Source organism: Pectinophora gossypiella, chromosome 27 (genome assembly GCF_024362695.1).
Source record: "Pectinophora gossypiella chromosome 27, ilPecGoss1.1, whole genome shotgun sequence".
NCBI lineage: Eukaryota > Metazoa > Arthropoda > Insecta > Lepidoptera > Gelechiidae > Pectinophora > Pectinophora gossypiella.
In genome coordinates, this window is record NC_065430.1 from 5,772,972 (window position 1) to 5,798,732 (window position 25,761).

A 25,761-nucleotide genomic window follows, 5' to 3' on the forward strand; every position below is an offset into this window, starting at 1 on the left:
TTTCTGTATTTAATTAATCATTCAATTTGTAATGTATATTTTTTTAGATCTTGGACTAACATTACTTATTTAGCCAATAATAATGTCGATAAAGACATGGAACGGCACTAGTGGTTCTGATACAAAAACATATACTATAGGTACGTTTCTATAACAAACCCGCTACACGAGTACAAAAGACGTTACGACGATAGTATATTTATCTCTTTTTAACTTATGACGGTTCACATGAGTGCGAAAGACAAAACCTATGTTTTTCTTTCGTCTTAAATATGCTCCGTCTATTCTATACAAGGTCTTTGGTGTATATTATAGCGCTATTGCATTTTATAAAGTCAACTGTACTATTTACATAACTCAAAAGCGCATTGACATTTCAAAATCAGCTGATTTCTGTTGTTGCAATGCAACTACTTGTAACGAAGTTTTTAAAACTTCCTTTTTTATTATAATTAAGCAAAATTATATGATACAGTGATGTATGAAGGATCCTTGTGTGTGTGCTGCATGTCCACTGAGGATTTAGTAGAGTTATTTGTGACAAAAACAGCAAATAACGTTGAAGAAAATTACGCGAGTATGCTGGCGGCTTGTTTGAACGTTCAGGTATCTATTTATCCGTGTTATATATGAGATATACGAAGTTCATTCGCCCATTTACTTAGCCTGTATTGTTCAAAAGCCACTGAGTTCTTATTATAGAGAAGCCGGGAGCTTACACAGAATTATTGTTTGATTGATTGAGCTAAGCTTAGCCGGTGGGCCCGAACTATGCACAACATTTATATTACCTATATGAGGCAACGACCGTTTTGTATATACAAATATAATTTATTGCACACAACATACGAAACAAGTTTTACACAAAACATACACGAAAAAAAAAACTTTTTTTTTAAATGTGGTAAATCTTTCTACATCATTCATTGCTTCCTTGGCATCGTGGAACCACAACTAGCGCTTGTGTTACTACGCAATGAACAGCAGGTAAATAGCGCAGCTGGTATGTAGCGGTCAAATTTATTTATTTATTTCACCTTTATTTTTCTTTTTTTTTCAGTTATCAGAAACAACGGGACATGACCACATCTGTATTATTTGTGTATCCAAGCTAAAAGACTGTGTCGCTTTTAAAAAACAAGTTCTTAGAAGTATTTCCATTCTTACGTCTGCTGACGGTGAGTATATCATTGTGATAGATAGATAACATCTTTATTCTCAACTGAATTGGTGCTGGACTAACCACGGGAAGTTTATTTTATTTATTTAAGGAAAACATACAGCTTAAAATACAGCCTCCGTGGTCTAGTGGTTAGGCTTACGATCTGGAGGTCCGGGTTCGATTCCCGATGGGGATATTGTCGAAATCACTTTGTGAGACTGTCCTTAATTTGGTAAGGACTTTTCAGGCTTGAATCACCTGATTGTCCGAAAAAGTAAGATGATTCCGTGCTTCGGAGGGCATGTTAAGCCGTTGGTCCCGGCTATTAGCCGTAAAAACACCTCCACCAACCCGCAGCTTGGTGGAATATGCTCCATTCCCCCTCCGGTTGATTGAGGGGAGGCCTGTGCCCAGCAGTGGGACATATATAGGCTGTTTATGTATGTATGTATGTACAGCTTAAAATAACAAATATATCAATATAACACACTTTAGGTAGTACAGAAGCCAATTAAGTTTTCAGCAAGAATTAATTCATGAATTTTCCGACAGGAAATTCCACTTGATATCAACTTAGAAACATGGTCTCAGTATTTGTTACGATGTCACTAACATCCTGTATTACCTATTACACAATATGTTCTCTTTTATTTCATTTCTTTTTAAAGTTCTATTTTTTTTTAAATTTATTTAGCTTTGGCGACAATTTAAGTTCTAACTGGACGTGTGTTTTTTCAGTAACTTCTCTAACAAGCAATGAAGAAATATCCATCCTAGGCCTGAATAGAGTGAACGAGACAACATCACCAATAAAAGAAAAAATAAATGAATCTCAATTCAGGACTGAACGAAATGAAGAACCAAATGTTGTTATAAACAATATTGAGGTTATATCACTATGTAACAGTATTAAGGATGGTTTCGAACAAAAAAAAAGTAATTCGAAACATGAAGGTAAATCAAATCAAAGTAAGTAAATAATATTTGAATATTAAAAGTGGACTGTATGGGAAAATTACTAGAATACTAAGTTTGGGTAAAAAATTGATACGAGAGTGCAACATATTGAAATCTTCAGTAGGGACAGTGCGAAGATTCAAAGATCAGTTTACAACTCGACCGTTTATTTGTAAATACACTTGGTAACTTCCACAATATAGTATTACAACTAGTGGTGCACTCGACCAGCATAGATTCGACTTAGGTCTATACTCCAGCTAGCGATAACGATAGAATGCCCGTTCTGGGATGGATGAGCGTCTTTTATGCCCTTCGCGCCATGATTAACCGTCATACTAATGCTCACAGTGTTGCCAGTGTCCAAAATATAATATGGAACTAGTATTAAGGTAGCAGATATCATAAATACTAGCTATTACTGTTACAATATAAAAATACTATAATAGACGAAAATATGCATAAGTAAATAGGTAACTGTCGCTTCTGTAAAAAACCGGACCTCTCAAATCTTCAAGTTGGATAAGCGGACCCTGTGAAAAACGGGATAATGCTAGGGAGATTATGAAACTAAAGCCTCAAACTGGATGACAGCGGCAGCGGCGTGGCGGCGGCATCGGTGCGGGGAGCGGCGCGTTCAAAGACTTATATTGAAGTGTCCGTGGTACAGTAATTTGAGCGTTGGGCTCACGATCTGCACGTCCCAGGTTCAAATCCCGGTGGGGACATATCACAAAATTTCTTTGTGATCCCTAATTTGGTTAGGACATTACAGGCTGATCACCTATTGTCCGAAAGTAAGATGATCCGTGCTTCGGAAGGCACTATAAGCTGTTGGTCCCGGTTACTACCTTACTGATGTAAGTAAGTAGTCGTTACATGAGCCATGTCAGGGGCCTTTAGCGGCTCAATCATAACCCTGACACCAGGTGTTGTGGACTGTATGTTCAGGATCAGGGTCAGGATCTTGTGTTCAAATAAAAGTCTCCATCGAATTCCAAATCGTAAATACGAACGTACGTGTTTTTTCATACAATCGATTACCTTAAGTACTATTTTCAGTATCTCAACTAGTGGGGTATTACGCGCTAGTTATATGTTCGTCTCGCTCTAATAATAGCGCCATCTCGTTCCGACGCCACTTCCTCGTGCTGTCTCTTTTCAGCGGCGCCGTCTCGCTGTAGCGGCGGCGTCCGCTACACCAGGGTTGATGGGGTTGGTACCTCACAATCAAAATCAAATCAAATCAAATATACTTTATTGCACGGAACTAAAATTTCAACAATCAGACATAACACATGAATACAGTACAATTTGGGCGGCCTAATTGCTCTAGAGCAATTTCTTCCAGGCAACCAACAAAAGGAAACAAACATTTACAACTTGGATGCGGGATGGTGCAACAAAAAAAAATAAAAAAAATAAATAAATACCTAAAAGTAAAACTAAAGCAATACAATCCACATGATAGAAGAAAAAGGAGTTGGAAACTAGCCTTATTGTCTATCTTGTTACTTTTTGCTTTCAGAGGATCAACCTAAGCTGCAAGCAAAGGTGGCAAAGGATAAAAAGAAAGCTCTGATGAAGCGGCCCGTGGGCAGACCACGCAAAAGACCTCAAGACACTCTGCCGTACAGTATAGCCAAAGATGAACTAACGTGTCGGGAATGCGGAGAGGTGTTTCCGTGTAACGTTACTCTTAAGGTATGTGGTTCTATACGTTGTTCAGTCACGAGCAATATAATGTACCCACTTTAGGACTCTGTCGCACTAACATATTTGACATTTAATGAGACTTACAGTTCAATGTGTCAAAAAAGTTAAAATTCAAAAATATTTATTTTTCAAAATTGGCTTACAAAGTTAGCGCTTTTTGAACGTCAAACATAATTAAATTACATATTATGTAACTAGCTGTAAAACTACTACCACATCGGAATCTGTAACGCTGAGGGAAAGACGTGGCCAGAAAACCTCCCAGCACAGGGCCCTAGTCCTACTGTTTCATGTTTTCCTTTCTTTTCTTTTAATCCAGTTTGTATTACATAATTTATAGACTTAAATACAATGGTATTCCAATTACAGTCGGTGGAAGGAAAGTGAAACATAAAGAGTTTATGTGACTTTATCACAGAAACAGTGTTTTATGAGCTCCCTGACAGAAGCAGGCCTGTCCACATACGCAGCACCCGATCACGAGTTGACGCGAAAGCCAGCCATCGCTCCCTTCGCACATTTTTGAGGGAAAGGTGCGACCCGACTTCCGGACGCCACCGCGTACACGAACATTTCGAGGCGAGCATGCACCACTTATATAAAGAAGCTCAAAAATCCTCCGCCTGGATATAAAAAAAAAGTACTCTACTGTTCAAATATCATCAAGTGTTTCACAATCCTTTTTAATCCACTTACAAAGTTATTTCAAATTCAGTATTTTAGGGCCAAGTTAATGTGACATGGTACCAAAGTGTATTATACATATTAATGCTCGTGACCGTTCATATTCATTTATTACGTGTCACACACATAGATTCTGCCAAGTTAACTACTGAAAAGTATCGGCGTCCGAAGGACGTAATATACGATCCCGACGACCCGATTACTCTAGCCACAGAGGCGGCCAATCAGCTCGTGACACCAAACACTTCAGGACCCCCATACCGGCCCCGCCGGCGTGGTCGACGATTCCCCTCAATCAGCGCTTATCGCTATCGACCCACTAGGGTCGATTAATTCTTTAAAATATTTTTCCTCTCAGACGACGCTCTGAGCCGAGGTTCGCGCCCAACTGGGCACCCTCAGGCCTGTTGTCTTAAATGTTGTACCGGTTGAGAGCCGTCAGCGCTCCCCACTTGTCCGGCCAAGTAGTTAATGCCATCTGCGGCACATCTACAATAAGTAAAAAAAAAACTGTCGGGAACGGCACATTATGTGACACTTACCGGATACCCACCGGGTTTCAAACCCGGGACCACCGGATCGTAAGCCCAACGCTCCCCCACAAGACCACTAGGTGTGTACTGGAGTCAGCACCATTGTCGTTGAATATTAAAAGTGGACTGTATTGGGAAAATTGCGATATACTAATTTTGGGTAAAAAATTGATACGAAAGTGCAACATACAAAATACGACAATAGACGAGAAAAATGCCTTTAAAAGAGAAAGGCTCACCTAGATGACCTGCTGTGACATACGCAGGCTCGAGAACCAACAGCCAGGGAGGCTCCTGCAGTACCTTCAGCTCGCCGACTTACCTCAGATTACCGAGTTACCTATAACTGTGGCAAAAACACTCGAGCGATGGATTGTCTTCCCAGTCTGAAGGCACTGTTGCACTAGAAGTAACTTTCGGCAAATACGACAATGGTTCGAAAGGATTCAAAATTATTCGACGGTCACACGTCTGACCTCTATAACGACACGAAAGCAAGAGAGTGAGAGAGACGTTCCAAAACTAAATTTTCAAAAAGTTAATTTTTTTTTAAAGTTATGTTTGTGATGTTGCCAGGCGAAATATAGTACAATTCTGAACAGTCGTGTTAGGCGATTTCACGTTAAAACCGTTTAAACTCAAGGCGCATGTCCTTACCTCCATTTCCTCATCTTATACTTAAAATAATATTTAAATAAACATTTTTATTTTATTTTTTTATTTATTTTATCTTCATAATCTATCTACTCCTTTTCTTCCATAGTATATCTAGTAGTTTAAGTATTGATATTTATTTATTACTAGCTTTTGCCCGCGACTTCGTCCGTGTGGCGTGTTATAAAAGAGAGATCTTAGTGTGTGTGTGGGAGAAAGGTTAAAAAATGCTTAATTTTATTTTAACGGCGAAATGGCTAAGTACAAAATTAAGAAATCGTAAAGACTCAACAACAACAATTACAATTATCAACAACAACAACACAACAACAACACACAACACACAACACAACAACTACAATACAACAACACAACAATCGTACAATTATTTAATTTCGAGAAATCCTTTCTTAGTGCACCTCTACGGTACCTAAGCTACGTCCCTTCCAAATTTCAAGTGCTTACGTTTAGCCGTTTAGGCTGTGCGTTGATATGTCAGCCAGTCAGTCAGTTTCTCCTTTTATATATTTAGATAGATAACAATTATAATTGTGTATTATTATGTAAGTAGTTTATGTAGTCGAAAGTGTATTTATTTTTAATTTATTTTTATACGTACAAGAGGAGCTCGGTGGCGCAGCGGTAAACGCGCTCGGTCTGCGATTGTCGCAAAGGTCGGTCATAGGATGAGTGACCACAAATAAAACAAAAAGTTTTCATCTCGAGCTCCTCCGTGCTTCGGAAGGCACGTTAAAATTCAAAAAAATTCAAAATTCAAAAATATCTTTATTCAGTAGGTAACATAGTTACACTTTGAATCGTCAATTTTTACATAACGAACGTCTCATCCGCCTAAAACTACTGCAGCTTCTCACAACCTGTATAGCCGGGGAAAAGAAGCTGCAAGAAAAACCTCGGTTAAGCCGTTGATCCCGGCTGCATTAGCAGTCGTTAATAACCACCAATCCGCACTGGGCCCGCGTGGTGGTTTAAGGCCCGATCTCCCTATCCATCCATAGGGAAGGCCCGTGCCCCAGCAGTGGGGACGTTAATGGGCTGATGATGATGATGATGATACGTACAAGTATTCACATGCTGCACTATCCCGCTATATTACATAATATTAAATATCTCCTATACTTAAAGGTTGCCTGGAAGAGATTGCCACTTAGCAATAAGGCCGCCTATTGTACTCATTATATTTCTCTTTTGTTTTTTCCCTTTTGTGCAATGAAGTATTTGTTATGTTCGTGTCCCACCAGGTTCACTACAATACTCATTTTGGCAACCACACCTGCGGGGAGTGTGGCAAGGGCTTCGTGACATACTCGAGCCTGAAGAAGCATGAGACTAGCCACCTGGAGGGGCCGTTCCAGTGCGACGCTTGTGGCCAGGTGAGATCAGGTCCCTAACACGCGAATAAAGTCCTTGGCCGCCGAGCACCAACCGAAGTCTCGACGGCAAAATTTCTTTCAAATATTTTTCCTCTCAGACGACGCCCTGAGCCGAGGTTCGCGCCCAACTGGTCACCCTCAGGCCTGTTGTCTTAAACGTTGTACCGGGTGAGAGCCATCAGCGCTCCCCGTTTGTCCGGCCAAGTAGTTAGTGCCATCTGCGGCAAATCTACAATAAGTAACGTCAAAAAAGAAACGACGGAAAAAGGGCCAAAATCGTGCGTCCGCGTTAATTTCCCATCTATCCTGTTTTATGGCCCCGATTCCTGCAGACGCCATCTAATTTTATTTTAACATATACCTGTCATTTTCTTATCCGCTGAGAAAGAAAGGGACAAAACACGGTAAGAATCCGTTATTATGTGTTTTAATTATGATAATGGTGCTAAATCCTGTAAACACCATCTAATTTTATTTTAAGTTATATCTGTCATTTTCTCATCCGCCGAAAAGGAAAGGGACGGGTAATCGACAAGCATAAAATTTATGGAACACACGTCAATTTTAAGCACAAATCTAAAAGAACAGTCTAAAAATTTTACATCAGTCAATAACCCGACAGCACGTTAAACGGATTGCATTGCATACCAGCGACGTACCTTTTTGATTCGCCCGGGTTATTCATTCATTTACTCATTCTTCCTAAAATTAAGAGCTGTGAATCATCCGTCCCTTTCCTTTTCGACGGATATGAAAATGGCAGGTATAACTTGAAATAAAATTAGACGGTGTCTGCAGGAATCGGGGCCATTAACCGCGTAAAGCTAAAAGAATGTGAAAACAATATTATCGATTTCGACAACATTTATTAAATCGATCGATAATTTTGTCACGTTGCGCAAGTTAGTCCTGCAGCATTTGAAATGACGTCACTAATACCACAGATCATATAATACTAACGTCTAATACCGTGTACAGTCATGAGCAATATAATGTACCCACTTTAGGACTCTGTCGCACTAACATATTTGACATTTAGTGAGACTTACAGTTCACCCATTGACATTCAGAATTTGCCTTTCAACTGTTTTAAGACAGTAGTTAAACAAAAACTTTACAAAAAAAGGTTATTATAAAGTTAGTGATTATTTAGAATATATGAATGCATGGGATTAACTGTTTGAGAACTGATATTAGGCAGCTAAATTACTCAATTGTATACCAATTTTTATGTTTATTTTTTTTTTAAAGAACGTCTAGGGCCCTGTGCCGAGGTTTTTCTTGCAGCTTCTTTTCCCCGGCTATACAGGTTGTGAGAAGCTGCAGTAGTTTTAGGCGGATGAGACGTTCGTTATGTAAAAATTGACGATTCAAAGTGTAACTATGTTACCTACTGAATAAAGATATTTTTGAATTTGTCAAAAAAGTTAATGTGACATGGTACCAAAGTGTACCTATATGTCGTGGCCAGATCATAGAATTGATCATTTCATGATGTGCTCGATCATTTCATGAAATGGTCACATTTCATGAAATAGAATACCATTCGTTGGCCACATCATGATGTAGTTTGGCCAGATCAATGAACACAAAACGTTTAACGATATAAGCAACTAAATGCATGATTACTTCATGATATGACCAAACGTTGGCAATCATATCGTAAAATTAGTAACATTATCCACCGATAGTGACGCTGGTGTCGATTATATTTATAACTTGATTGATATTATAATCGATGAATCAATGTTATTGTTCAATTTTTCATATCGAATAGGCACATAATTTTGAATTTATTACACCACATAGCATGGACACCGCCTACATTAACGATATAGCCAAACGTTGATTGATATATCATTAAACGTTGACGTTTCAACGATATGGCCAACTTAAGTTGGCTATTTCATAAAATATGACCATTTCATGAAATGGTCGACCACATCATGAAATGATCAATTTTACGATCTGGCCACGACATATACATATTAATGCTCGCGACCGTATGTGTGACTCTTGTTGTCAACATTCAGGAATTCCGCAACATAAACACATTGAAGAGCCACGTGCGCTACAAGCACGCCCACGGGCCGCGCTACCGCTGCGCGGCCTGCGGCGCGCGCTTCCTCACGGCGCACCGCCGCCAGCGCCACCTGGCCGATGTGCACGCGCAGCTGCGCCGGTACCCCTGCACCTACTGCCACTACACTGCTGCCACTGCTGGTAATACGGCATTTGACTTTTTATAAATCTTCTTCTTCTATCGTGTGAGTTGTGAGGTGGAGTACCAACCTCATCAACCCTGGTGTCAGGGTTACTATTGAGCCGCCAAAGGCCCCTGACATGGCTCATGTAACGACTACTAACTTGCATCAGTAAGTAGTAACCGGGACCAACGGATTAACGTGCCTTCCAAAGCACAGATCATCTTACTTTTGGACAATCAGATGATCAGCCTGTAATGTCCTAACCAAACTAGGGATCACAGAGTGATTTTTGTGATATGTCCCCACCGGGATTTGAACCCGGGACCTCCGGATCGTGAGCCCAACGCTCAACCACTGGACCACGGAAGCCGTTCTATAATTTTTAAATAGAAGCAAATCTAATATGATCAAAAGTCAATCTGTACGGTCTTCAACCGAACATAATTTGCTAACGTTGCGCCCTGCTTTTGGTAGCGATGCGCAGTCGATTATATTAGTGAGTCAGTGTGAAACGGTCACTCAACGTAAACGATACGTACTAGCCACGAGCGCTAATAAACACGCAATAAACAATTTAACCTACTTAACGAATCTTTGAGTTAACGATCAACTCCTACAACTACAACTGAAGATGGAGCGCTGAAGCCGGAACCTAGCTTTGGCCCTTACACAATCTCATTTTACATTTCGACCTATTATCGAATTTTATTTATGAATTAAGTAACAATGAGTACGAAACAGCCTCCGTGGTCTAGTGGTTAGAGCGTTAGGCTCACGATCTGGAGGTCCGGGTTCGATTCCCGATGGGGACATTGTCGAAATCACTTTGTGAGACTGTCCTTTGTTTGGTAAGGACTTTTCAGGCTTGAATCACCTGTTTGTCCGAAAAAGTAAGATGATTCCGTGCTTCGGAGGGCACGTTAAGCCGTTGGTCCCGGCTATTAGCCGTAAAACCATCTCCACCAACCCGCATTGGAGCAGCGTGGTGGAGTATGCTCCATACCTCCTCCGCTTGATTGAGGGGAGGCCTGTGCCCAGCAGTGGGACATATATAGGCAGTTTATGTATGAGTACGAAAGACCGCTTTTCTTGATGACGTCACAGGACTGAACAGAACAGGACAGAACCGCATCCAACGCGCAAACATAGGCGCATCCCACCTGCCGACCCAGGATACGGTTCGAACTCGTGCGCATACGATTCAGCATTAGCATTGTTTACACCTAATTTTCATAATGTTTAATTATATTATTGTTTATATTTAAAGTTTCACGGCGCATTGGCGCCTCTGCACTGTAAAGTCGTGAAATGTAAATAAATATATTACACGATTATACGATTTATGCACTTACATTTTTTAAAATGTCTTAATGTAAAGATAGATTGAAAACACTTCACATTTTTCAATCAATCTTTAAGGCGGATATTTTTTTAAAGTTTAAAGAACGCAATCTGGAAACCTCATTATATGATCGAAAGATTATGGGTTTTATTTGCAGCCGAGCGTTCCAAGCACGTAGCATACAACCACGAAGCGAAGTTCTATCCTTGCCCCGTCTGCGGGGTGCGCTGTCGCCGGCAAAGACTGCGTGCGCATATCGCCACACACACTGGCAAGGCGGATCTCAAGCCAAGGACTGTCACCAAAACTGAGGATCGAAGGTATCAACCATGGTATAAGAAGACCAGCCGGGTCTGCATGACAACCACGCGAATTATATCGAGCGCTTGGACCAATAAACGATGCGAATGCCATCTACGTAGATGGACGTCAAGCGGCTATTGGTCGAAGCGCTCAACATGATTCGCGTCGCGCGCGGCGCGGTTGTCATGCAGACCCGGCTGGGGGGGTTAAAATGGCCACATCGAAGCAGTTCATCTAAGATAGCAATATTGCATTTTAGGACTTTCTGAAGGCGTGCGTGGGGCTCTCTTAACACTTTGACAGTCCCCATACGAAATGTTTTGACTTCTTTTTAAGTTCCGCATATTACTTAATTCCCGCATATTATTGAATAGTTGGTAGATTTGTAGCATTTAAGAATTAAGTTTAAAACTTGCTGTAATAGATATAAGTAAATAAGTAATGAGTGCATGATTTTGCTAACAAACTGTCTTTCAGTTTCGCGAATGTCTTTAAAATTGTTAATGGTCTTATATTGTTATTAAATTAAAAAAAAAATTGTATACGTCCTGTTAAAAATATAGATGACTTCACAATACCTATTTCTTAGTGACCCATCTATGGGCCATGGACGTATGGGTCTAGTCCGTCATGACCCGAATATGGATCACTGGACTGTCAACGTGTTAAGAATAATAAAATACATGAGAGAGAGACCTCTCTCTTCTCTTCGTTTATTATAGACAAATATGATACTAGGGGTGGTATTAATAAACTAATCTCAGTTTCGAGACTGATCAAGATCATACCAATGGGACAGTTTTTATATAAAAACAGGGACTTGAGCATGAGCTTGAGGGCAGTCTCAGCCGAGATTAGTTTATCAATACCAACCTGGGTAATAAACCAATCTTATCTTTGAGACTGCCCTCAAGATAATGTCAATGTGACAGTTCTTATATAAAAACAGGGACTCATGCTCAATCTTGAGGGCTGTCTCAGATGAGATTAGTTTATTAATGGTGCTAATTCCTGTAAATACCATCTAATTTTATTTTAAGTTATATCTGTCATTTTCTTATCCGCCGAAAAGGAAAGGGACGGGTAATCGACAAGCATAAAATTTATGGAACACACGTCAATTTTAAGCACAAATCTAAATCAACCGTCTAAAAATTTTACATCCGTCAATAACCCGACACAGTTAAGTAGACAGCACGTCAAACGGATTGCATACCAGCGACGTACCTTTTGATTCGCCCGGGTTATTCATTCATTCATTCATTCTTCCTAAAATTAAGAGCTGTGAATCATCCGTCCCTTTCCTTTTCGACGGATATGAAAATGACGGATATAACTTTAAATAAAATTAGGCGGTGTCTGCAGGAACCGGGGCCATTACCACCTTAAATGTTGCTCCCTACCAGGTTCGCGTGCAGATTGTGCGACAAGGCATTTTCCCAGAAGGTAACACTGAAGTACCACATCGGAACCCACGTCAGGAAGGGCGAGTATCACGGCGACCCTGGGTTTCTTATCATCGATCGGAGACACGACGGGGCTAATGATACTGGTGGGATACCACACACACACACACACACACACACACACGCACACGCACACGCACACGCACACGCACACGCACACGTACACTAGATTAACTGATTATTTAGGGGCTTAGAAAATAATCGATTATTAAACGATATACAGTCGATTATTGGGCAACAGTAGCCTCTCTCTCTCTCTCTCTCTCTCTCTCACACACACACACACACACACACACACACACACACACACACAAATTCAAATTCAAAATATCTTTATTCAGTAGGTAACATAGTTACACTTTGAATCGTCAATTTTACATAACGAACGTCTCATCCGCCTAAAACTACTGCAGCTTCTCACAACCTGTATAGCCGGGGAAAAGACGCTGCAAGAAAAACACGCACGCACGCACGCACGCACCCGTACACACACACACACACACACACACACATTCTTTTTGCGAACAGTTCTTTACAAGAACAAGCCATTTTGAGAATAGGTCGTTTTAAGAATAAGTCATTGTATGAACAGGTCCTTTTTTTAGGGGTGAGGCGTTTTGCGAATAAGTCCTTTGTTTACCCTCTCACACGTTCATACACATCCTCATACACACACCCACACATACAGTGCGCACACATTCGCACACTACTCACGCATGATTGCACGCACTGGCTCAAATCTGAAGCAAAACTACAATAAGTCACGTAAAAAAAAAAAACTGACGCATGCATCAACACACGCACTAATGCACGCAAGCACGCAACTTGCGCACGCACGCACGCACTGACGCACGCTACCTAAGCAAATTACGCAAAAATACACATTAAATACACTTCCTTGTCTATTTCAGGCTTATTAGAAGATAACTTAGAAGAGCATCTTGACGAGAGCATTTTATCAGATGACCTAAAGGACGTACCACACGAGCGGGTCGATATCGAAAATGTCGATCGCGACGACGCTAAAGACATGGACGGCGTTGTCGACGAAGCAGATATAGAAAGCGACGGATATGAGATTTACACCGACGTCGGGTTTAGCTTGCCAAGTGATTTTGATGACTGATTTAATAAAATTTAAAACGTTTCGACTTCCTTGTAAGTCCCACTATTACTTCAATTTTTATGTCCTGTTAAAAACGTAAAGAATGTAACGGGATCCAAGTGGAGCACCTGACCTTAGTGCGTCATCATCACCGCTAATTTAAGAGCCACGCTCTTGTCGGTGTAGCATTCTCCTAACTCTCCATGCTACTTTTTTAGGGAAAAATAGGGCAGTGGTTTCCCTCTTGCCTTCCGCCCCGCAGTACTCTGTCTGACGCAAGTGGGATAGCGCCCAGAGTAGTCTATTACAAAGCCGTATTAGGACTCCTGTCCTCTGCCTCTGGATAGTACTGACAGTTACTGCTGCCCTCTGTCAGGTTCCAGATTACAGTCCCTGTTACTCGCCTCCGTCCTGCATTGCCGTACCGATGGCTCTCATCTCCGCCTCTGCAACCGTTGAGGTCTTCACCCGTATCCCTGGGCAAGGGTTCTACGTTATACCCCATAGGTCCTTAGTGCGTACCTGGTCGTTATTTACCCGTTGTACCGTATGCAGTGACCGATGTATGGGACACGGACGTCCTCTATGGAGCTAGTCCGTCATGAGCCGTATATGGTTCACTGGACTGTAACGTGTTAAGTACAGTTTTCACTAAAACAGTTGGCTCGACTATTATAGACGGCGATACGGCTCACCACCTATCACGTCGGTCTAACAGAAACCTCGGTGAGGTCCACACCTCACCTCAAGATGAACTAAGTACCCTCGTACTTAGTTCTCTATACTCTATCCATCCATCATCCATCCATCATCTTGCGATGGATGTGCCTCTGACCCTTTCGGAGCAGTTTACCAGATTCTACTCCATTTGGGATATAATTGTCATGTTGAAGGAAAACATCTGGAGGAAACCCACATTCTCGAGAATTGCGTCTCGGAGGTAGAGTCATGAGCAATATAATGTAGGTACTCACTTTAGGACTCTGTCGCACTAACATATTTGACATTTAGTGAGACAGTTCAATTTGTCAAAAAAGTTAATGTGACATGGTACCAAAGTGTATACATATTAATGCTCGTGACCGTATGTGTCTACACTCAGCGGGATCCCCTGTCTGGGAGACATAAGAGTGATGCAGAGAATCAGATCTGGATTTGTTCTACTGAATTGGCTTCATGGTGATCTGATCCCACATAAAAATCGTCCCGCGGGCTGAATGACCCCTTTCGATTTTTTGCGTGGGTGAGTGGACTTGACTCAACCCGCGGGCTCAGACGACTACTACATTCAACCAAAGGGTCTACTCGGCCCACAGATTTATAATAGTAATAAAATATACATATCTCTTCTTGTAAATTAAATTAGTTTCACTGTGTACACCTACAACGTGTATCAAATAAGTAAAGAAAATAGGAAAGGCTCGAATACCTACATCCTTTAGCGGTAGAGAGTGGTTAACTGAACCCGCGGGCTAAGTAAACCCTTTAGTGGTAGTGAGTGGTCGACTGAACCCGCGGGCTAAGTAAACCCTTTAGCAGTAGAGAGTGGTCAACTGAACCCGCGGGCTCAGTTGTCCAGACAGGTGGAACGACTCACCCACGCAAAAAATCGAAAGGGGTCATTCAGCCCGCGGGACGATTTTTATGTGGGATCAGATGACCATGAAGGGACTGAATTATGCTGAAAACAGAATTTGTTCCGTTAAAAAAACGGAAATACAAAGTTTTCTAACCGACCTCCAGCCAGCGGGATATTTCCCAAAGTTAAGTCTGATGAAGTATAAATTGGTATTAACTTTTAGATCTGTACTTATTCTGTTCAACAAAACAAAAAAAATACTTCTGCCGTCCTTACTTCAGCTACAATCAAGCTGCAATGAAACCTCCAGTCAGCGGACTTTTTCTCTCAATGACATTCTTTTGTAACTTTTACACTAAAATAATATCATTCAAATTCTATACTTTTTAATTTAAGCACTAGATGTACGAATAGGTAATTAGTGAAATTATAGTCGTAAATCGGTTAATTTTTATTAGATTCATCACAGACGGATCCCCTGCCTCCCAGACAGGGGATCCCGCTGAGTGTAGACACATCATAAGTACGTGACCTAATCTGTATTGGGCTGGTTTTCCCTTCGCGCGGGTTGAAAGGACAGAATCGCTTCTGTAAAAAACCGGAACTGTCAAATCTTCAGGTTAGGTAGGTAAGTGGACGTAAGCGTTTCGTTTTGGACGTCTTATTTGAGATTAACTACTTGGCCGGACAAATGGGAAGCGAGACTCCCACGGTCTGCAGGCTTGAGGAAACTCAGAACAAAAAAAAAACAGAGTATAGAGAAAAAAATATATTCTTTTAAAAAATGTAAAATGGACACCACTAACAATTCTCAAGGAAACTTTTGGAGACACATACAGACGATACAAGGACCTGAAAAAAGAAACATAAGTTTAAGGTGATGACTACGTTACATCAGCAAGTAGTACTATTATTACTACTTACTCTTCCGAGTACATTCCGCTTAGGGACGGTACTGAAAAGTATCGGCGTCCGAAGGACGTAATATACGATCCCGACGACCCAATTACTCTAGCCATAGAGGCAGCCAATCAGCTCGCGACACCAAACACTTCAGGTCCCCGATACCGACCCCGCCGGCGTGGTCGACGATTTCCCTCATTCAGCGCTTATCGCTATCGACCCACTAGAGTCGATTAATTCTTTCAAATATTTTTCCTCTCAGACGACGCCCTGAGCCGACGTTCGCGCCCAACTGGGCACCCTCAGGCCTGTTGTCTTAAACGTTGTACCGGGTGAGAGCCTTCAGCGCTCCCCATTTGTCCGGCCAAGTAGTTAATGCCATCTGCGGCAAACCTACAATAAGTCACGTCAAAAAAAAATACTACTTACTGATGTAAGGGGCCGTCCATTAATCATGTATTTGTTTTTTGTCATTTTTACCTCATCGTAATCCACCTCACAACCCACACGATAAGAAGAAGAGCAATTAGTAACCTGGACCAACGGCTTAACGTGCCTTCCGAGGCACGGATCATCTTACTTTGGGGTCCCAAACTAGGGATCACAAAGTGATTTTTGTGATTTGTCCCCACCGGGATTCGAACCCGGGACCTCCGGATCGTGAGCACAACGCTCAACCACTGGACCACGGAGGCCGTTATGACCTTCTAAAAAGATTTTTTTGAATTTGGATTGAAACTAACTCTTTTGACGTGACTTATTGTAGATTTGCCGCAGATGGCATTAACTACTTGGCCGGACAAATGAGGGGCGCTGAGGGCTCTCACCCGGTACAAAATTGAAGACAACAGGCCTGAGGGTGCCCAGTTGGGCGCGAACCTCGGCTCAAGGCGTCGTCTGAGAGGAAGAATATTTGGAAGAATTAATCGACCCTAGTGGGGCGATAGCGATAAGCGCTGATTGAGGGAAATGGTCGACCTCGCCGGCGGGGTCAGTATCGGGGTCCTGAAGTGTTTGGTGTCGCGAGCTGATTGGCTGCCGCTGGTAAGCATATCAATGCGTGTCCGAACACATGCACGCAGGGGATCTGATGAGCGCTGCAGATAGCGCCATACTTGTTGCCAAGTTTTGGGCCGATACTATTTAGTTAGCCATCCACACGATAAGAAGTGTATCAATGTACCATCATCATCATCAATTTAAGAGCCACGCTCTTGTCGGTGTAGCATTTTCCATTTCAGTCTATCAAAGGCCAATTCCTTGACTTCCCTATAAGACACGACGTTAACCTTTTCTTTAATCTGTTCCATGTAAGCTCTTCTTGGTCTTCCCCTTCCTCTCTTTCCTTCTAGCTTTCCTTCTATGATGTTTTTAATGAATTCGTCGTGTCTTATTAGGTGTCCAATCATCTTGCCTCTTCTGTCCTCAATAATTCTCAGTATTTGTCTCTTTTCCCTTACTCTTACTAGCACTTCATCATCAATGTACCAGCTATACTATATTCAGGGATACGGGGGTTCTGAAGGTATTATGTATGTCGTTTCCATATCTCGGGCCTATGGAGTCCCGGACTTTCGGAAGGCGTGCGCGGGGCCGAAGCCAACACCTAGAGGCTGTTAACACATTTCTTTTTATTACATACGACATACATACATAAACTCGAGGAGCTCGGTGGCGCAGCGGTAAACGCGCTCGGTCTGCGATTGTTGAAGTTAAACAACTTTCGCAAAGGCCGGTCATAGGATGGGTGACCATAAAAAAAAAGTTTTCATCTCGAGCTCCTTCCGTGCTTCGAAAGGCACGTTAAGCCGTTGGTCCCGCATTAGCAGTCGTTAATAACCATCAATCCGCACTGGGCCCGCGTGATGGTTTAAGGCCCGATCTCCCATCCATAGGGAAGGCCCGTGCCCCAGCAGTGGGGACGTTAATGGGCTGATGATGATGATGATGACATATATAAACTCACGCCTATTTCCCACCGGGGTAAGCAGAGATTATAGATAAAAAAAAATATGTAAAAGAAAACCTTAAATCTAAATTTACTGTCCACCAAAATGGAGGGCCATTTCAACGTGGCCTAGCCATTACCTTGCGGGATGTTACGAGGACCGGCGGCGCAGGCGGTGGCGTCGGTCGCAGTATCGGCAGCGCTTGAACGAGCCTGACCGCGATCGGCAGCGCCACAGGTACCTGTCACACTGGGTCATTACTATCTTCTTCCTACTGGTGCGGACCCGTAACTGGCCGCGTGGACTGCGCAGGAGCATCCGTAAAACGGCGTCAGTTACACAGAAACGGGTGCGGCAGATGACGAGACTTTGTAGATTTGCCATTAATGGTATTAACACTTTCAAGGACAAAACGTCTAATGACGTACAGTCATGAGCAATATCATGTACCCACTTTAGAACCCTGTCGCACTATCATTTCATTTCATTCATTCATATCATATTTGATATTGTAACGAAGCCTTTCGGACTAACGAGGCTTGTAGCGACATCTTGTGGTTTCGGACGTTTACAACGTAATTTTATGATAACACAGATGGCGCTGCAGGGTTATCGACGGGCCCGAACATTTTAATAATTTTTTTTTCTAAATTAATATTTAAATTATCTGCAACATTTATTCTAAATTATATTATATTTTTGGTTTTGTTTTGGATTAATTTGGATCAAACAAATCGAAAAAAAATTTTTTTTGTAAAGAAAATTATTAAAATGTTCGGGCCCATCGATAATCCTGCAGCGCCATCTGTGTTATCATAAAATTACGTTGTAAACGTCCGAAACCACAAGATGTCGCTACAAGGCTCGTTGGTCCGAAATGCTTCGTTACAATATTTAATGAGACTAACGGTTTAATTTGTCAAAAAAGTTAATGTGACATGCCTTCAAAGTGTATACATATTAGTACTCGTGACCGTACCGATTCCAAGGTATACTATCTATAATGAACCACTAATGACCAATGGTCTCTGCCCGTAAAAGGGTTAACTACTTGGCCGGACAAATGGGGAGCGCTGAGCGTTTTCTCTATGCACGATTTCAGTGAGTAAAGTCCTCAGATCGAGGACGTAATTGTCAGCTTAAAATACCAAAATGCTCAGCTGAGGTAGTGGTGTAAATCAACAAATTTATATAAGAATATTGACGTCATGTCTCACGAAGTAAACTCAGCTAGACGCTTTTTTTGGCGTGACTTATTGTAGATTTGCCGCAGATGGCATTAAGTACTTGAATCCGCCGGATAAATGGGGAGCGCTGAAGGCTCTCACCCGGTACAACGTTTAAGACAACAGGCCTGAGGATGCCCGGTTGGGCGCGAACCTCGGCTCAGGGCGTCGTCTGATACCGACCCCGCCGGCGTGGTCGACGATTTCCCTCATTCAGCGCTTATCGCTATCGACCCACTAGGGTCGATTAATTCTTTCAAATATTTTTCCTCTCAGACGACGCCCTGAGCCGAGGTTCGCGCACAACTGGGCACCTTCAGGCCTGTTGTCTTAAACGTTGTACCGGGTGAGAGCCTTCAGCGCTCCCCATTTGTCCGGCCAAGTAGTTAATGCCATCTGCGGCAAATCTACAATAAGTCACGTCAAAAAAAAAAAAAGGGGCGTCAGGTTGAGACGACGTCTACAAATAGCTACCTATTTTTATCTGAGCTCAGATGTGTTGCTTGTTGCAGTTTCTTGTCATTTCTTCTCCTCAGCCATAACACCTTGCGAAATGTTATATTGACCTTCAACAAGTTTATCCATGATAATTACGTTGATTGAATGATTCTGATTTCTGTCGTGTCCGTGTAAAACGAGGTTTTTTGTATGAAGTTAATTAATAATAGTTAATTTAATAATAATAATAGTTAATAATAATAGTTAATAGTTAATTAGTAATAGTTGTTAATTTCATTAGCCTACTTTATAGAATAACTATATTGAAACCTATAGGTGGAGATTTGTAATTAGCATATAGTTACTAATGATTATATTTACTGTACTATTCAGCTGTTAATCTTCCTAAAAGTAAATAAATAAATAAATAAATAAATAATAAATAAGTGTCTGGGGCGTGTCCTTGGGGATGGGGGGGTTTCACCGGGCCACTCACCGCGGGCGGCGGCCGCAGCATCGCGAGCGCGAGCGGCGCTTGCGCCGGCAGCGCGACCTGCGCCGCTTACAGCACTTCTGCCGGACCGGGTACCTCCGGTCGCCGGCGCGGCACCTCTTGAACCTACCGCATTTTGTGCGGCAGCGGCTGCAACCACACACTAACATACATAAACTGCCTATATACGTCCCACTGCTGGGCACAGGCCTCCTCTCAATCAACCGGAGAGGGTATGGAGCATACTCCACCACGCTGCTCCACTGCGGGTTGGTGGAGGTGTTTTTACGGCTAATAGCCGGGACCAACGGCTTAACGTGCCCTCCGAAGCACGGAATCAACTTACTTTTTCGGACAATCAGGTGATTCAAGCCTGAAAAGTCCTTACCAAACAAAGGACAGTCTCACAAAGTGATTTCGACAATGTCCCCATCGGGAATCGAACCCGGACCTCCAGATCGTGAGCCTATCGAAGCAAATGGAATTCTATAGTCTCTGCTTACCCCTGTGGGAAATAGGCGTGAGTTTGTTATGATTGGACACCTAATAAGACACGACGAATTTATTAAAAACATCATAGAAGGAAAGAGAGGAAGGGGAAGACCAAGAAGAGCTTACATGGAACAGATTAAAGAAAAGGTTAACGTCGTGTCTTATAGGGAAGTCAAGGATTTGGCCTTTGATAGACTGGAATGGAAAAAGCTACTGACAAGAGCGTGGCTCTTAATGATGATGATTTGATTTGAACCAGCATTGTTACAATAACTACATTTTCCCGGCAAAGATCATTTTGATTTGGCCTTCCTCCGCTGTCCAGTGACTCAGCGTTAAGCTCACGATTCGGAATCCCGGTGAGGACATATCACAAAAATCATTTTTCAACGGCCTCTGTGGTCCAGTGGTTGAGCATGAGCGTTGGACTCACAATCCGGAGGCCCTGGGTTGGAATCCCGGTGGGGACACATCACAAAAATCACTGTGATCCCCAGTTTGGTTAGGACATTACAGGCTGATCACCTGATTGTCCGAAAGTAGGACGATCCGTGCTTCGGAAGGCACGTTAAGTCGTTGGTACCGGTTACTATTTACTGATGTAAGTATGTGGTCGTTATATGAATCACGTCAGGGGCCTTTGGCGGCTCAATAGTAACCCTGACACCAGGGTTGATGAGGTTGGTAATCCACCTCACAACCCACACGATAGAAGAAGACTAAATGTACCTATAAAAGGTATAAAAAACTGGTTTTCTTATACCATGAGTATTTCTACGTCTTCTTAAAACTATTCCACTTGATAAAGTTATACTTACGTTCTGCACATTCTGTGAAGAGAGAAGAAAAACATTAGACAGAGATAGCAAATACAACATGAGATTATTATTACTAGCCGTGGCAGTCTAGTTGGGACGCTTGACTCATGATGTGTTAAAAAATGATAAATTGAACTTTAACAAGTTCATCTACTTAAACAGGGTGTTAGTGACGTAACGAAAACTTTGAGGGACGATTGAGACCATCATTCTGAGTTGATATCAAGTGGAATTTTCCGTCGCAAATGTGTGGAACTGAAAATAATTTATATTAAAAATAATTTTCAAGACTTTTTATTGGACTGGTTTTCCCTTCGGGTCGGAAGATCTAACAGGCAGTCTATCGGACTTGTCAAATCCTTCAGGTTAGGTTAGCGGACCGTGTGTTAAACGGAATAACGCTATGGAGATAATGATTTCTAGTATAACAGAAAGTTTAGCATTATCGAAGGCGATACTGCTCACCTATCACGTTGGTGTAATAGAAAGTTCGGTGAGGTGTGGGTACTTAGTTCATCTTGCGATGGATGTACCTCTGACTACCCCAATTGCGAATATAGTCGTGCGCTTAAGTTATGTCTGACGGGGTCGTATACAGGCATGAGCAATATCATGTACTCACTTTAGAACCCTGTCGCACTATCATATTTGACATTTAATGAGACTTACGATTTTAATTCGTCAAAAAAGTTAATGTGACATGGTTTCAAAATGTATACATATTAGTACTCGTGACCGTACTAGCTTCAAGATAAATTATGAAATTCTGATTACTTACTAAATAAAGACAGGTCTAAAACTAACGAAAACATTTTCTTTTTTCTGTTAACTTATTAATGAATTTTAATCAAGAAAAACGTAATAATAAGTCCGACATTTTGTCACGTTTTCTATGACGTCACAGTGTGCTTTTTCATACAAATTCCGTAGTAATTTCGTGTGTTGACGTTTAGTAAAAAGTAACTGATTTGACTAGTTAAGAGTAGTTAGTACTTAAGTAAGTATATTTACAAAAACAATTCTTACTTCCGTTTTCGTCGACAGCATTTCGCCATCTTGTGTCTGAAATTATAAAATGCGTAGGTAATACAATTCACTATTCCGAAGTTATCAATAGATAAGTTTTAGTCAGAGACGGTTTGCGTGTCCCAATTTCAAACCGTAGCAAAACCGCTTCAAAAATTTTCTGGAAATTCGTACGTATTCCTTCGAATCCCAGTGGGGACATATCACAAAAGTCACTTCGTAATCTTTAGTGCGTTTTGGACAATGCAGGCTGATCACCTGTTTGTCCGCCGGAGGAAACATTAGGTACTTATTTCACAGGCCTTGGCGTAAATTCTCTATGTCTAATGTTGTCAGTTGTCAGACATCAAATTATTTTAAAGTTGAATAAAGCCAATATTTCGAACAGACATTTAGCTCCCTTACCAGATGAGGATACAGAAGACGATGAGGATTCATCACCCTCAAATTCGACCCCCGAGGAAGTAGTACGCCGTTCTACCCGCACTAGACGTGTCCCTGGGCACCTCCAGGATTAAGTGCTACTGATTCGTTAGTCGGGCGGGAAGAATGGCGTAAATTCTCTATGTCTAATGTTGTCAGTTGTCAATATTTAATAAAGCCAATATTTTGGTAAGTAATGTCTTTATTTATTACGGGCCTAAAGCCACCAATGATTATCGAATTTGTTTTCGAATTCTTGTTTGGTTCATAAATGATTATCACGTGCTCAGCGGTGACGGAAAACATCATGAGGAAACCCACATTCACGAGAAATGCATTTTCGGAGGTATGTGACCTAAGCTGTAGGTATTGGGCTGGTTTTCAGGCAGTCGCTTCTGTAAAAACCGGACCTGTCAAATCTTCAGGTTAGGTAAGCGGAGTGTGTTAAACGGGACACCGCTATGGAGATTATGATTTCTAGTATAACAGGAAGCTTAGCATTATCGAAGGCGTACCTATCAGGTTGGTTATCAGAAAGCTCGATGAGGCGTGGGTACTTTAGTTCATCTTGCGATGGATGTACCAAAGGGAGTGTACTAAAGGAAAGGATAGAAGTAGTAGATAGTATTGGCACTCGACTTACCTTTAGCACTCGATAATTTCAACTCATTTGTATAAAAAGATAATGTTGCTGTTTACAAAATGTACATAAGTTTAGATTCAAAGTGTGATTTTACTAAATAACATAATTTCACTTAGCCATAAAGCTATTTCCCGAACTCATGACACATCAATCTATCTAAAAATCTTTTTCTTTTGTTTTTTGACGTTGACGTCAGTTCTAATATGGAATTAAATTTTCTTTTCTAGAACAATTCCTTTACGAAACTCTTCGAGGAAATTGAAAAGAAGTCTTCTTCTATCGTGTGGGTTGTGAGGTGGATTACCAACCCCATCAACCCTGGTGTTAGGGTTATTATTGAGCCGCCAAAGGCCCCTGATATGGCTCCTGTAACGACTACGTACTTACATCAGTAAGTAGTAACCGGGACTAACGGCTTAACGTGCCTTCCGAAGCACGGATCATATTTTTTTCGGACTATGAGGTCCTTACTTTGAACCCGTGACCTCCGGATCGTGAGCCCAACGCTCAACCACTGGGCCTAACGGTGGTAATAAAACAGTTCATTATAAATTGCAAATATTTTTTATTGCATCTTTAAAATTAATCAACTCTTAATCTAAATTGCTTCTGCCTAAAATTATAATATTGGCCCTTTACCCAAAATATTTAGTAACGTAATTTAAAAACAAAAAATACGTTTTGTGTTTGTAAAAATATATGTACAAGTATAAAGTTAACATAGAAAAATAACTTTTTTGTTCTTTTATTTAATGCTAAATCAACAAAAGTGTAGTTCTAATGTTACAGAAGATATATGGCCTCAATTCCTGTAGACACCTCCTAATTTTATTTCAAATTATACCCGTCACTTTCTTATCCGCCGAAAAGGAAAGTGACGGATGATTGACAACTGTTAAATTTAAAATGAATGAATAACCCGGGCGAATAAAATAGGCATCCCGCTGATATTCAACCTGTTTGACATGTGCTGTCAAATTAATTCTGTCGGGTTATTGGCCAATAAAATTTTGGGAGGGGTTTTTAAATTTCTGTCCAAAAATTGACGTGGGTTCTATAAACTTTACGCCTGTCTTTTCTTTTCGGCGGATAAGAAATTGACAGGTATAACTTAAAATAAAATTAGGTGTCTTCAGGAATCGAGGCTAATGTACATTTAAGTGCTAAAAATTAAATATTTGTAATAGTATTTGTATGCCAATGGAGGAACTAAAGAATACTGCTTTTATCATTTTGGCGTTTAGAATAACTAGAATCTAGAATAGTTTGATTTTAAATATAATTTTTAAATGTGTGCGTCAAGCTAGCGGCCTCAAAAAAAAAAATGGGCACGAAAAAATAATTTGACCATACCAAAAAATAGTACTCTTATTGAAAAAAATAGTACCTGTTGTAAAAAAAATAGTACCATCACGGTTCTGGATTTATAGCCATGTTTTATTGCACTTGCTAGCTTGACGGTGAGCGAAATTTGGCGAGAGTTAACGACAAGGTCTTTCGCTTTGATTTAAACGCCAAAAAATAGTACCGAAATAGTACTCACCCCCTGCAAAATACCGAAAGTAGTACTTCAACGGTTCCAAAGTTATAAAGGCAGTTCTTTGATCCCGCTAGCTTGACGTTTTGAAAATACCTATTATCTGGGGAACGCTTGCATACTTCAGTATGTAACTAATGTCAATAAACTCGTATGAAATAGTACTCCCTACCATCATAATTTTGATCCGATTCTCTTTGTAGAAATGTTAAAAAATCATCATAACCTATGCCATACATTTGTTGTTGATACAGTCACGTAGACAATTACATAACCTCACAATTTATTCGTAAGTATTGCCATTTTGGAGGTCTACCCTACCATTTCTTTGCACTTCAGAGTGCTGCTATTACAAAAAATTCCTATTGCATACACCCATATGCACTAATTTTAATAGAAAATGGCTGCATGGGTCTAGTTTTTATCGAAAACAATCTGTGATTTTAATACATCATAATACATTTTTAATCTGCTGTTTTATTTTATAATTTATACCTTCATGTTGAATTTGTTACGGATCGAAGTGTTTGTTAATAAACAATTTGCAGTATTTGTAGAATAACTCAAAGAGTTTCAACAATGATATTACTTTCTTCTGACAACCTTCACCTTCAACCTTCACTCAGCACTTCACCAATTTTTACCCAAAAATGGGGAAAAATACTAAAATCTGACAACATTCTTGACCATGTGTAATAATTTTGTTCGCGA

The 25,761-nt window shown here is 41.1% G+C and overlaps 2 protein-coding genes and 1 long non-coding RNA gene across 4 annotated transcripts in view; 2 read left to right on the forward strand and 1 right to left on the reverse strand.

Annotated features, from left to right (window-relative positions):
• The window catches only part of LOC126378958 (uncharacterized), a 170,779-nt gene that overhangs the window by 142,670 nt on the left and 2,348 nt on the right, over window positions 1-25,761 (reverse strand). The window lies entirely within an intron of this gene.
• Window positions 1-25,761, forward strand: part of LOC126379042 (uncharacterized) — a 106,811-nt gene that overhangs the window by 58,790 nt on the left and 22,260 nt on the right. The window lies entirely within an intron of this gene.
• On the forward strand, window positions 401-13,580 carry LOC126378898 (zinc finger protein 33A-like). Of its 2 annotated transcripts, none has more exons than XM_050027397.1 (9): window positions 401-606; window positions 1,061-1,178; window positions 1,901-2,131; window positions 3,648-3,823; window positions 6,969-7,100; window positions 9,134-9,323; window positions 10,807-10,969; window positions 12,359-12,504; window positions 13,330-13,580. In XM_050027397.1, the coding sequence occupies exons 1-9, from the start codon at window positions 478-480 to the stop codon at window positions 13,542-13,544; spliced, it is 1,500 nt and encodes a 499-aa protein (XP_049883354.1). In that variant the 5' UTR covers window positions 401-477; the 3' UTR covers window positions 13,545-13,580. The 2 variants fall into 2 exon arrangements, with proteins under 2 accessions (XP_049883354.1, XP_049883355.1); XM_050027398.1 differs by having other exon boundaries at window positions 1,901-2,116.